General features: G+C 42.2%; 1 protein-coding gene across 4 annotated transcripts in view; it reads left to right on the plus strand.

The window, feature by feature from the left end:
* The window catches only part of PLA2G4A (phospholipase A2 group IVA), an 80,019-nt gene extending 67,171 nt beyond the window's left edge, over positions 1 to 12,848 (plus strand). For all 4 annotated transcript variants that reach the window (XM_035122361.3, XM_035122364.3, XM_035122363.3 and 1 more), the window contains 5 exons: positions 359 to 601; positions 3,316 to 3,500; positions 4,584 to 4,779; positions 5,064 to 5,221; positions 8,602 to 12,848. In XM_035122361.3, coding sequence (XP_034978252.1) covers positions 359 to 601; positions 3,316 to 3,500; positions 4,584 to 4,779; positions 5,064 to 5,221; positions 8,602 to 8,730 — 911 coding nt within the window. In that variant the 3' untranslated portion in view covers positions 8,731 to 12,848. The remainder of the gene's footprint in view (positions 1 to 358; positions 602 to 3,315; positions 3,501 to 4,583; positions 4,780 to 5,063; positions 5,222 to 8,601) is intronic.
* The last annotated feature ends 240 nt before the right edge of the window (positions 12,849 to 13,088 follow it).

Genomic DNA, 13,088 nt, shown 5'->3' on the forward strand with positions numbered 1-13,088 from the left:
GGCATACATAAATAACCCTTTTTGACACCTGGGAATTTCAGTCTGAATTATCCCCAACAGAAAGGACTATGGGTTTTTTTGGAAAATACTTTTAAACATTTTTTTTCAATTCATTATTAATCATTTCCCAATACCCTTTTACAAGTCCACCACATGTGGAAGAACGTCCCCTCAACCTCTTTGCATCTGCAACACTTACCTGATTCAGTCTTATGCAAGCCTACTCGGAGTTAAATAACATCTGTAAATCATTTTCAAGTAGTTCTCCTTCAAAGAATCACACACTGTGAGCTTCAAATCACTTTTCCAGAGTTTTCCCCATATGCTGAAGTTCTTTCTGCTCCTACTCGGTCTACAGGCTCAGAAAACCCCGATGCTGAGAAAGAGCGTGAACAGAGCAACCAGGAGAGCTGGGTTCAGCGAATGTTGATGGCTCTGGTGGGCGACAGCGCCCTTTTCACCACCCGGGAAGGACGCGCAGGCAAAGTACACAACTTCATGCTGGGCCTGAATCTCAATACTTGCTACCCGTATTCTCCTTTGGCCAGCTACGGTGCTCAAGAATCTGTGGACGAGGATGAAATGGATACTGCTGTCGCAGGTAACTGCATGCCCTTTCATTTATTCTTCCTCTCTCGTGAAAGCGTCCGAGTATGTGAACGGCAAATGTGAAACCTGGTGTGAGACCCATTTCCAGTGGGTCTTGCTCCCCAATAGGTAAAGGTAAAGGACCCATGGATGGTTAAGCCCAGTCAAACGCAACTAGGGGGTCGCGGCGCTCATCTCGCTTTCAGGCCGAGAGAGCCGGCATTTGTCCACAGACAGCCAGTGTGGTGTAGCGGTTAAGAGCGGTAGAATGGTAATCTGGGGAACCGGGTTCGCGTCTCCGCTCCTCCACATGCAGCTGCTGGGTGACCTTGGGCTAGTCGCACTTCTCTGAAGTCTCTCAGCCCCACTCACCTCACAGAGTGTTTGTTGTGGGGGAGGAAGGGAAAGGAGAAAGTTAGCCACTTTTAGACTCCTTCGGGTAGTGATAAAGCGGTATATCAAATCCAAACTCTTCTTCTTTCCGGGTCATGTGGCCAGCAGGACTAAACTGTTTCTGGCACAACGGGACACTGTGACAGAAACCAGAGCGCAGGGAAACGGCCGTTTACCTTCCCGCCGCAGCGGTACCTATTTATCTACCATACCTTTCTGTTTATAACACGCCTCATGTATAAGACTCCCCCTGTTTTTGAGGGGAGATTGCCCAGGATTTTTGAGCTTTTTTTTGTGCAGAGGATTGCACAAAGTTGCAGAGCTTTTTTTTAAGGGGGGGGGGTGTTTGCTGAAAATCACTCACCCGCCTGGACAACGTTAACACTCACACTATTATCCATTGTAAATACATGGAGCTTCCGTGTGTACAGGAAATATGCCTAATCGGGACATGAGAGGGCGGTCACTGCTTCTGAACTCCGCAGATGCATGTGGCTGGTCCCTGTTGGCCATAATGCATTTTTTACCAAATACAGTCATACCTCGGTTTACAACCGCCTCTGTTTGCGAATGCTGCGGACCCATCTGGAACGGATTAATCCACTTTCCATTACTTTCAATGGGAAAGTTCGCTTCAGGTTAAGTACGCTTCAGTTTAAGTACAGACTTCCGGAACCAATTTTGGTTGTAAGCCGAGGTACCACTGTAGTCAAAAAATATTGCTCTCTTTTAAATGATTAGGAGTCCATTTTCAGTGAATGTACGAACTGCCCTGAGGTCACTGGAAATAGAACTAGACATTCTGTGGCACAGTGTTTACCAGTTTTCACTGCTAAGACTTTACCACATTAAGATAATTGAAGTCTGAATGGGGAACTAAGCCATTTAGGTGCATAACTTAGGAAGTTTGTAGCCATGGATCTCCATATTACACCATTCATGCTTAGAGCCAGATCACTGTACAGTATCTTAAAATAACAACAATTATGCTTTGTTTTAAAAGTCATTAGGTAAGATGGAATTTCTTGCCATTGTGCAATTGTGCTCAGATTTTACAATAGTGCAACCTTTTATACCTCTGTTCAGTGGGACATTCGCCCAAGTAAGTGAATGTAGGACTGCAGCCTAAACATTCAAATAACTCAGGAACATGCAGAAAAGCACATACTTCTTTTAAGTGGCTGTCTCATCATTTCCATCTGTGCTCTGCTAAATATTTTTTTAAACTTATTATAGATGTTTATAACTATCTAATCCTAATATTTGAAGAAAGAGTAAAAGTGGACATTCATCTTAAACAGTAGAATGCTGAAAAGTAGGTAGGGAAAATATTTTGGATGGCAGCTTTAGGCTTTGAGTAGATCTTTACACAATTTTCTAACTACACACATGAGGTCAGTCTGTGCTTTTGGGAGGCCTGTTGACTGTGGCCTGGTTCAGAAGATCTTTCAAGGCTCTGTAAACCTTTTAGAAATGAAAACGTGATGGTCTGTTTCAGACAATTGCCCAAAGCATAGCTGCCAAGTTATCCCTTTTTTACAGGGATTTTCCCTTATGCTGAATAGGCTTCCTCGCGAGAAAAGTGAAAACTTGGCAGCTATGGCCCAAAGCTTCATAAACCATATTTGGTTGAATACCACCCATTGAGGGTTTTACAATATTTGCTTAGCATTAGAAAATAGCTCATACCATGCATTTAATATAGTTAAATTAGTTAAAATTAGCATTTCAAACATTTTGAGATGTGAGATACAGTGGAACCTCGGTTTATGAACACCTTGGTTTATGAATTTTCGGTTTACGAACACCGCGGACCCATCTGGAACGGATTAATTCACTTTCCGTTACTTTCAATGGGAAAGTTCGCTTCAGTTTATGAACGCTTCAGTTTATGAACAGACTTCCGGAACCAATTACACCCATGCTTCGGGTTAAATACGCTTCAGGTTGAGTACTCCACGGACCCGTCTGGAACGGATTAATCCGCTTTCCATTACTTTCAATGGGAAAGTTCACTTCAGTTTATGAACGCTTCAGTTTAAGTACTCCGTGGACCGTCCGGAACAGATTAATCCACTTTCCATTACTTTCAATGGGAAAGTTCGCTTCAGTTTATGAACGCTTCAATTTAAGTACTCCGCGGATCGTCTGGAACAGATTAATCCACTTTCCATTACTTTCAATGGGAAAGTTCGCTTCAGTTTATGGACGCTTCAGTTTATGAACAGACTTCCGGAACCAATTGTGTTCATAAACCGAGGTACCACTGTATAGATATAGATGTTTTGATTTTTGTTCATTAACAAATGACACCGTTTGTCTCATTCTGCCCAGATCCTGATGAGTTTGACAGGATAATGGAGCCATTGGATGTAAAGAGCAGAAAGATTCACATTGTGGATAGCGGGCTTACATTTAATCTGCCGTACCCAATTATCTTAAGACCACAACGAGGGGTTGACCTTATTATCTCTTTTGATTTTTCGGCACGTCCCAGCGATTCCAGTCCTCCTTTCAAGGTGAGAAATCCAGGACAATGCAATTCATGCAGAGGAAGTGCTAAATAAGAATGTTTTTTTCCTCACACAAAGCGTGGTTCATAATGATGAGAGGTTGTTTTACATAAAGTCTTTGTGCAAATAGAACGACTTCTGCTCACCCAATGGAATTTTCTCTCCCTCTACTCCCCTCCCGCCTTGCGCCTCCAAATATGCTCTACAGCATGGGTAGGCAAACTAAGGCCCGGGGGCCGGATCCGGCCCAATCCCCTTCTAAATCCGGCCTGTGGATGGTCCGGGAATCAGTGTGTTTTTACATGAGTAGAATGTGCCCTTTTATTTGTGGGGCCTGCCTGGTGTTTTTACGTGAGTAGAATGTGTGCATTTATTTAAAATGCATCTCGGGGTTATTTGTGGGGCACAGGAGTTCATTCACACACACACACCCAAAAAATAGTCCAGCCCCCCACAAGGTCTGAGGGACAGTGGTGGACCGGCCCCCTGCTGAAAAAGTTTGCTGACCCCTGCTCTACAAATTAGGGAGGAGCCAGTCCTGTTGCATGATCAGAAGTCCTTCCGCCCTTGTGCAAAGACATAGAATCATAGAATTGTAAAGATGGAAGGGACCATGAAGGTTGTCCAAACCCTTGCAATGCAGAAACCTTTGGCCCAACCAGGGGCTCGAACCCATGAACCTGAAATTGAGAGTCTTATGCTATACCAGTATCCTTGGATTCAACCCAATATGCGAACATGGAGCTACCATTTTTGGTGTCAGTTCAACAATACCATGAGTCTGCCAGGCAAACATGGGAACTGGTCCATTATCTTGCTGCCAGCATGCTTACATGCTATCCTTGTATGAATATAAATGGCAGCTCTAAATTTGTGCGCATTTGATGCATGCACAACCATGTACGCATGTGTCATGCTTGGCACCGGAATGGAGCAGAACAGGCTTATGCACGCCCGCCAATGCGCACAGTGGCCTGGAACATAACCCCCCATCTAAATGGAGGTTTGCCTGTATTCTGTTTCCATATAATGTCATTTCTGCCCGTCCTAGCCTTCCTTTTCTCATTTTTTTTTTTGCTTTCTTCCTAGGAAATTTTACTTGCTGAAAAATGGGCGAAAATGAACAACCTTCCTTTCCCCAAAATTGACCCAAATGTTTTTGATCGTGAAGGCTTAAAGGAGTGCTACGTCTTCAAACCCAAGAATCCTGCTTCTGAGATATTCTGCCCAACAATTATCCACTTTGTTTTAGCCAATATAAATTTTAGAGAATACAAAGCACCAGGTCAGTAGGCTAAAACGACAACACAATTAATCCTATGTTATCTAAAGATACGGTTACAGTACAATTTAATCTTTCTCTCTGTGTGTCTTTTCTCTTAATTATGTGCATAGTTTTTTTCTCACCTCTTCATCATCATCACCAACATCATTATTTCTCATTTTCCCCAGACTGGGATTCAAGGTGGCTTGCTAACTTACTTTTACTAAATAGATATTAAACTGTGGTATATCTACTGAACAGTTTGCCCTTTAAAGTGCCTGCTTTCATTGTGGTCTACTTAACAGGTGTTCCAAGGGAAACTCAAGAGGAGAAAGATTTCGCTGAGTTTGATATTTTTGATGACCCTGATACACCGTTCTCCACCTTCAACTTCCAGTACCCAAATGAGGCCTTCAGCAGACTGCACGATCTAATGGAGTTCAATACCCTGAACAATTTAAATGTATGTTTAACGCACAACTTGCTTCAACTCAAAGATGCTTCAGTTGCTTTGTGGAAGTGAAGTGGTGGTTCTTAATGACTTTTCCACCCTCTGCGTGCAGATTTTTATGGGTGTGGTGCCACATCCCTCTTGATTTCTGTTTATTCTTAAGAGGGCTGCTTATCAGTTTCAAAAGCTGGGTTTTTTTTACTATTTGTATTTCACAAAGAAAACACGGCCTATTAATGTGATAACAAAGGAATTGCTGCAAAAGAGCCAGAATGCTTTTAAGAGTGGGGTTATGTCTTAGCTGTGTTCCAAGGGTTCCTGGAATTTGCTCTGTAGCAAATTTGCAGGCAGATTTGGGTGTAGAAGACTCAAACGATGGGTTTCTATTTGGCATCGCCGTGTAAAGTATCTCCTGTGAAAATAAAATGGCCAAAACTGGTCTGAAAGCCTAACAGTCATTCCTTCTCACAGTAAAATGTGTGATCAGATGGAGTATGGCAGCACAATGGGACTGTTGTGAAAGAAAAGGAGTTATTCTGATCATATGGAAGAAGCTCTGCCCTACAAAAAAGTGTCGAGAGACAAAACTAAATTAGAATCTGAGGACTGTACATACTTCCTACTTTTCTGATGCCATGAAGCTCTTTTGGCAGAAAGTGGAGGCACTATGTGTTGGTGCAGTTTGTTACGCTGATGGGAAATACATTTGCTGCACTCCTAATTAATCCCGCATAGTGTAGCATTCACACTATAGACCCTGTGATCCTAAAATGAAGGGCAGCATACAAAATTAATAAAGAAAGTAGATTAATAAAAATAAATAGAGCTTCCCATCAGCCGTGTTTATGGGTTAGGAAAAATATTTAAGCACTCTAATAATAATAATAATAATAATAATAATAATAATAATTTATTATTTATACCCCACCCATCTGGCTGAGTTTTCCCCAGCCACTCTGGGCGGCTTCCAACAGAAAAATAAAATACAGTAATCTATTTAACATTTAAAGCCTTCCTAAACAGGGCTGCCTAATATTTAAGTACAATACCACAACTTAAATGATTGCTGTACTTCTGGTATTATGTTAAAGACTGAATGGTTACCATGCAGAAGACTAGAGTTTAATATTAGATGTATGTTTGTTTAATTTTTTTTGCTAACAACTTAATTAAACGAAAGTAGTAGTGTTTTTTTTTCTGCTGTAGATGCCCAAATGGACAGTTAGAATGTGATCAAAACATGCCACCTACTGGCTAAGTTTCATTCTGTATTTCTTCTGTAAAAATACAAATAAATAGGTTTGCATTAAGAGCAAGAGATCCATTCCAAGTTTAAATGGATAACATTTTCATCGGAAACATCAACATAGTTTGTCTATGCTAATGCAAATATTTTTTCCTATTGTATACAATCAGGTATACAATCTACCTGTATGTAGGTATGCATGCTCACCTGGGTGTGTGTGTGTGTGTGTGTGTGTGTGTAAATTGCTATCCTGAGAATACATATTTCCAGTGGTGAAACCCTTACAGTTACATAGGGTCGGCTTACTTTCAGAATATAATTACCTGTGCAGCTGCTGTCTGGATAATAAATCTCTCCCATGACATGAGTTCACCAGCTCTGCTGCAGGACAATAATTTCAGCCTAATAATAATAATAATAATAATAATTTTATTACTAACTAGCTGGTCCTGCCACACGTTGCTGTGGCTCAGTCTGTTAAATGGAGACTCAGAGTCCCCTTTCAGACTCCCCTCATCTTCAGAGTCCCCCTGTTTTACACGTGTTCTGTTTACACAGGCTCATCTCTGTGACTCCCCCCACCCTGTCCCGACCCATGTCCCATCCCGGGCCCTCCTCCCCCCACCCCCAGCTCATCCCTGTGATTGGCCCCACCCTATCCCGCACCCAGACGAGCCCCCACCTCCACTCAGCCCAGTCTGGAAAGCCAAGCCAAGATGCTGTGGAAAAGGAAATTTTCCTATGTGCAGTACCAGTGTAGCCATCACTAGAGGGCGCTGTTTTGCAGCCTTTGTTCTGCCCGAACACTGAGGTCCAGCGCCGAGGGCCTTCTGGCGGTTCCCTCACTGCGAGAAGCAAAGCTACAGGGAACCAGGCAGAGGGCCTTCTTGGTAGTGGCACCCACCCTGTGGAATGCCCTTCCATCAGATGTTAAAGAGATAAACAACTACCTGACATTCAGAAAACATCTGAAGGCAGCCCTTTTTAGGGAAGTTTTTAATGTGTGATATTTTAACGTATTTTAATCTCTGTTGGAATTTTTATTATTATCATTATTATTAATTACCTCTCCTGTGCTCCCAGCATGCACTTTCGTCTGATTTGTGAGTTGTGGAACACGTGGTTTTGGGGTTTTTACCTGGCCCAGGTGCAACATCTGTCTAAAATGGTATGGAGTCACTAATATTCGCTTGGGACGTTGTGTCAAAATTTGAACGCAATCGGTCAAGCGGTTTTGTTGAACATTGGAGACGAACCAACATACCTAGTCAACATATATATATCTATATCTATATCTATATCTATATCTATATCTATATATATATATATATATATATATATATATATATATATATATCCCACCCATCTGACTGGGTTGTCACAGCCACTCTGGGTGGCTTCCAGCATATACAGAAACATAATAAAATATCAAACATTAAAAACTTCCCTATACAGGGCTGCCTTCAGATGTCTTCTAAAAGTCAGATAGTTGTTTAATTCCTTGACATTTGATGGGAGGGCGGGCACCACTACCAAGAAGGCCCTCTGCCTGGTTCCCTGTAACTTCACTTCTCGCACTGAGGGAACTGCCAGAAGGCCCTCGGAGATGGACCTCAGTGTCCAAGCTGAATGATGGGGGTGGAGACGCTTCTTCAGGTATACAGGACCAGGCTGTTTAGGGCTTTAAAGATCACCACCAACACTTTGAATTGTGCTTGGAAATGTACTGGGAGCCAATGCAGGTCTTTCAGGACCGGTGTTATAGGGTCCTGGCAGCCGCTCCCAGTCACCAGTTTGGAGAAGACTTGCTTTATACCATTTGAACAGTTTTCATTGATAAAAATGTACCCAAGGCATGCAGATCCACCTGTCATTTGAAGAAAGGGGAGGGGATGCTTGTTTATTACCTGATTTTCCTGGTTATGCAAAGAAGACCAAACGGGCAAATAGCATCTGATGACCTTTGATTGTTAGTTGGTTTCTTCTGCGGCATGTTTACACACTTTGAAAAATCGTCCGCATAAGCAAGCACTTCGCATCCACTTAGCATGTGGTGGCTTCCGGAAGAGGCAACAGCTAGAAACATGGCATATCCTATATCAAGTGCTGGTAATGATTTCAATGTTGCTTTGCTTCTGTTTTGCAGATAGTCAAGCAAGCAATAGCGGACAGTATTGAGTACCGAAGGCAGAACCCGTCACGCTGCTCTGTATCCCTCAGCAGCGTTGAGGCGAGGAGATACTTCAACAAGACACAAAGCAACAACCATACATAGGGACCAACACATTGCAGGCTTCGTTACTCAGAGCAGAGACTTCCTCTTCCTGGATTGGTCAGACAGATGTCGTGATGAAGAAAATCGCTTCTGGTTTAAACAGTACAGAAACACAACGTGTGCATTTTATAGACGTTTAAAATGGCACTGAGTTGTCTTACAGTCGTGACAATGTCCTAAGCCACCTTTCAAGGTAGCTCATGTTACTACACAAATGTGCAGCAATAAGCGCTAGAAAATTTTGATACCGTTGTCTGATGATGAGTTCATGTTAATATGCTCTGTGTACAAAATGCCAGTTCACTCGTACATTAGCACCAGTGGGAATATAATTGGCTTGTTTAAAATGTTACTGTTTATTTTTTTATTACATATACATATACAGTGGTACCTCGGTTTATGAACACAATTGGTTCCGGAAGTCTGTTCATAAACTGAAGTGTTCATAAACTGAAGCGAACTTTCCCATTGAAAGTAATGGAAAGTGAATTAATCTGTTCCAGATGGGTCCGCGGCGTTCGTAAACCGAAAATTCATAAACTGAGGTGTTCATAAACTGAGGTTCCACTGTATATAGATATGGCTGAACATTGTTTCTTGTTATTCTTTGACTTGGTTGGTAAATGGGCTAGACTCCCCCCCCCTTTTTAAATAAGGTTGAAAATTCTGGGATGGGGGTCTGAAATGTCACTAAGGTGGGGGCGCAGAAAGCACTTTATCTACAACCCTTTCATTTGCCCTCTTCAGTAATATTGTAGTGTGCGGAAGAGCAACGAAAAGAAAATCTGCACAAAGTGATTTCTTGCTATTGCTAACTGTCTCAATTTGCTACATGAAACCATTTCGTGCAACCTTCCTTCATGGGATTAGAATCACATGAGGGGGAAACCAGGGCCCAGATTGCTGGCCCCACTCCATCTCATTGCACCCCTGTCACCCCAGTAACTGTCCACAAGCTGTAGGGGATAGTCTGCAGTAGGGAGCCTGCTCCATTCATGCTGGCACCTGACATAATTTTGAACTTTGGTCACACAGGGTTCTAAATCTTTGGGGGATCGTACACATGTGTGTGGACAGGGTGGGGGAATGCAGATGTGGAAATGGGGCCAGTAAGCATGACCCCCCATTCCTCCCCTCACACAGGCACTATAGTATTTCCCTCTTCTATCATACTGGCGCTGTAGTTTAAACCACTGAGTCTCTTGGGTTTGCCGATCAGAAGGTTGGTGGTTCGAATCCCTGCGACGGGCTAAGTTCCCGTTGCTCCGTCCCAGCTCCTGCCAACCTAGCACTTTCAAAGCACGCCAGTGCAAGTAGATAAATAGGTACCGCTGCAGTGGGAAGGTAAACGCCGTTTCCGTGCACTCTGGTTCCTGTCACAGTGTTCCATTGCGCCAGAAGCGGTTTAGTCCTGTTGGACACATGACCCGGAAAGCTGTCTGTGGACAAATGCCAGCTCCCTTGGCCTAAAAGCGAGATGAGCGCCACAACCCCATATATGTCTTTGGCTGGACTTGACTGTCCAGGGGTCCTTTATACTACCATTTCTATGTAGCTAAATGCCACTGTTGGAATATGCAAGTCTTTTATTTGTATCTGATTGGTTGAATGTTTAGGTTGTTCCAAGGCTATGTGGCCAAGGCACCGCTCAAGCATGCTTGGAAAGAGATACTTGCTGCTGAAAGCCTCTTTTTTTTGCACTACTGGAAACTTTGAAGAGTTAACTACATGGTTCTGCCATTAGCACCTGGGAGGCAATGTGATGCTAGTATTTGCCTGGAGCTGGATGATACAGATTCTGGAAGGGCCACAGAGCCCTTTGGCATCCTGAAGACGTTTTCAGTAGCAACGGCAGGTAATCCATTGGGCAGCAATGAGGTTATACTGCAAGCAGAAGAAAGGTTCTTTCTTGGTTCCTTACAAAGCCTTGTTTCAAACCTTGGACAACAAAGAAACAGTGCCTTTGAGAAAAGGACTAAGGGCTAATTAAAGTGTCATATTTTAGAATTCTCTTTTCAGGATAGGTTGAAATATGGTGGACCAGTTCTCTGCAGTTGACCCTGAGTCCTCTTCACCAGAGAGCTCACGGTGATCTACGAGCAAAAGGATCTAGCTGATTTGCTCTTCGCAGTGGACCGACTTTCCCAGACATTCCCATGACTCCTGTAAATAAGGTTTTCATTATGCTTTTGCTGGATATTTTATGTCTAGCTGCCTCCTTTGTTTCCCCGCAAAAATGCATCATGCAGCAACCACAAGCATTAATCACTAGCACTGCACCCCAGTTGTGCAAAACGAGGGTGAAGTCATATACACCTTTCCCCCCACTTGATGATTGTAGTTATTTCATGCAGGCCCGATTGTTGGAGATAAATCAACACATTCAAGAAATTCTGCCAGTAAATGTAAATTTTACCCATGATGACCATATCCATAGCTTCGTAATTGTTTGTCTGAATTCAACCGTGGTCTTTTGTGTTAATTTGCTTTTACTGTCAGAATTTCAGCTAATGGATAATGATTCTGGTTCGTCTCCCAAGGTGCCACACTGGGCTGTTAAATCTAAACCTAACAATGTTATTGTGTCATAAGCTTTGATGGCCAGAGGCCACTTTTTGCATAGATAACCGGAGTCTGGAGAGGCAACACTTTATCAAAGCCAAAAGGCCAAGCAATCAAAGAGACAAAAGGCTTGTCATTATGAGGAACACATTTGAATTGCTCTGCCACATTCCTTGTTCTTATTTATTTATTTAAGACTGTAAGCTGCTTTGTGGAAGTCAGAACCAAACAAATCCAGAATCCAGTCCAAATGAATGCAAGATACAAACGTCTGGGTGCGACCCACTCCTGATGTCAGCCACATTGGTGTGGTTTTCCATTAAGACTCCCCATACCAAGTCTCTTACCAGCAACCCTGCTCTATTCTCTTTGAGTGCTTTTCCCTACCTGGAATTTAACTTTCGACCGTGATAATGGCTACTGTTAGCTTGTGAGAGCCCTTTGGTAACAACTACCTGCTAATTTCAAGCATTGATCCTGAAAAACGTACGCCTTCCATAGAGAGAAGTCTTATATAACCCCTTTCTACGATTTAGTTGGAGATGGATACGTTCTGATCTGGCAGATGTACTGGATAGCTCAGTTGGTAGAGCATGAGACTCTTAATCTCAGGGCCGTGGATTCAAGCTCCACATTGGGTGAAGGATTCCTGAATTGCAGGGAGTTGGGCTAAATGACCCTCGTGGTCCCTTCCAACTCTATGATCTTTTTGAGAATCGTTTTGATAGCCAAACTTTCTGTGCTTAGCTGCCATATTGGGCTTTCTTCTTGCATCTGCTGGGTCAGAAATTTTGAAGCATCTAGTCTCTTGAATTCTCAACTCTGGTCTGAACTTTCTAATTGCTTGACTTGTTTCTGTCAAAACTATAAATAACAATCATTGCTATAATGAGTTTTTCACAGTGAATTAGTAGGAGCTAAACTAAATTTGTATATGATTCTGTCTGCAGTTATTTTTTCCAACAGCTTTTCATTCATCAGAGAGATTACTTATCCAATGGTGGCTGCATCTATTATAAACAATTCCCATTTTTCAATTGTCTACAATATGTGAAATCTACAAGTAAGAACCTGGTAGAGCTGCTTTCTTTCTTTCTTTCTTTCTTTCTTTCTTTCTTTCTTTCTTTCTTTCTTTCTTTCTTTCTTTCTTTCTTTCTTTCTAATACCTACTTCACCAGCCACCCTCAAATGTTTGTAAAATACTAAGGGATTACTAAAACCCCTATCCTTGATTAATCAAGATTTATGTTAGTTTTAATTAGTACTTGTTTAAAACTGCAAGAGTAAAATAAGTACCATGTATTTTACAGTTGTATTTTAAAAGTATTTACAGTGAAAAACAGGAAGAAGCCGGTACTACGGTATATTTTCAGATATATCTTTTTAAATATTTTGTTCATAAATACAATAGCACTGGCTTATTCAGTTTTATACAGAATGCAATTTTGTATGCATCTTTTCTGATACTTGGAGAATCTCCTCTGGATCTGTGTTGTAATATGAAAATATTTGTTATGGGGTACTTAAAACAATAAAATATGAACTTCAGTATATTACTTCTATTTATCTCAAATTTGTGGTTTGTTTCGCCCGTGGCCTGCAAATCAAGAGATGGCATTGGATATGTCTGTCTTGGTCCCTTCTCATCTCCCCAGAGGTATTGCCCCACTGCCTTTCCTTCCGGTGGCTTTATATTACCCGTGAGCAAACTAAGCTAGGTTCCCTTGTGACTATGGGCTAAACCACATTTTCACTTGTCCCACTGCTTTCCCCAGAGAGAACCTGCTCTTTACCTC

The sequence above is a fragment of the Zootoca vivipara genome, chromosome 7 (assembly GCF_965207765.1).
Source record: "Zootoca vivipara chromosome 7, rZooViv2.hap1.1, whole genome shotgun sequence".
In the NCBI taxonomy this organism is placed as follows: domain Eukaryota; kingdom Metazoa; phylum Chordata; class Lepidosauria; order Squamata; family Lacertidae; genus Zootoca; species Zootoca vivipara.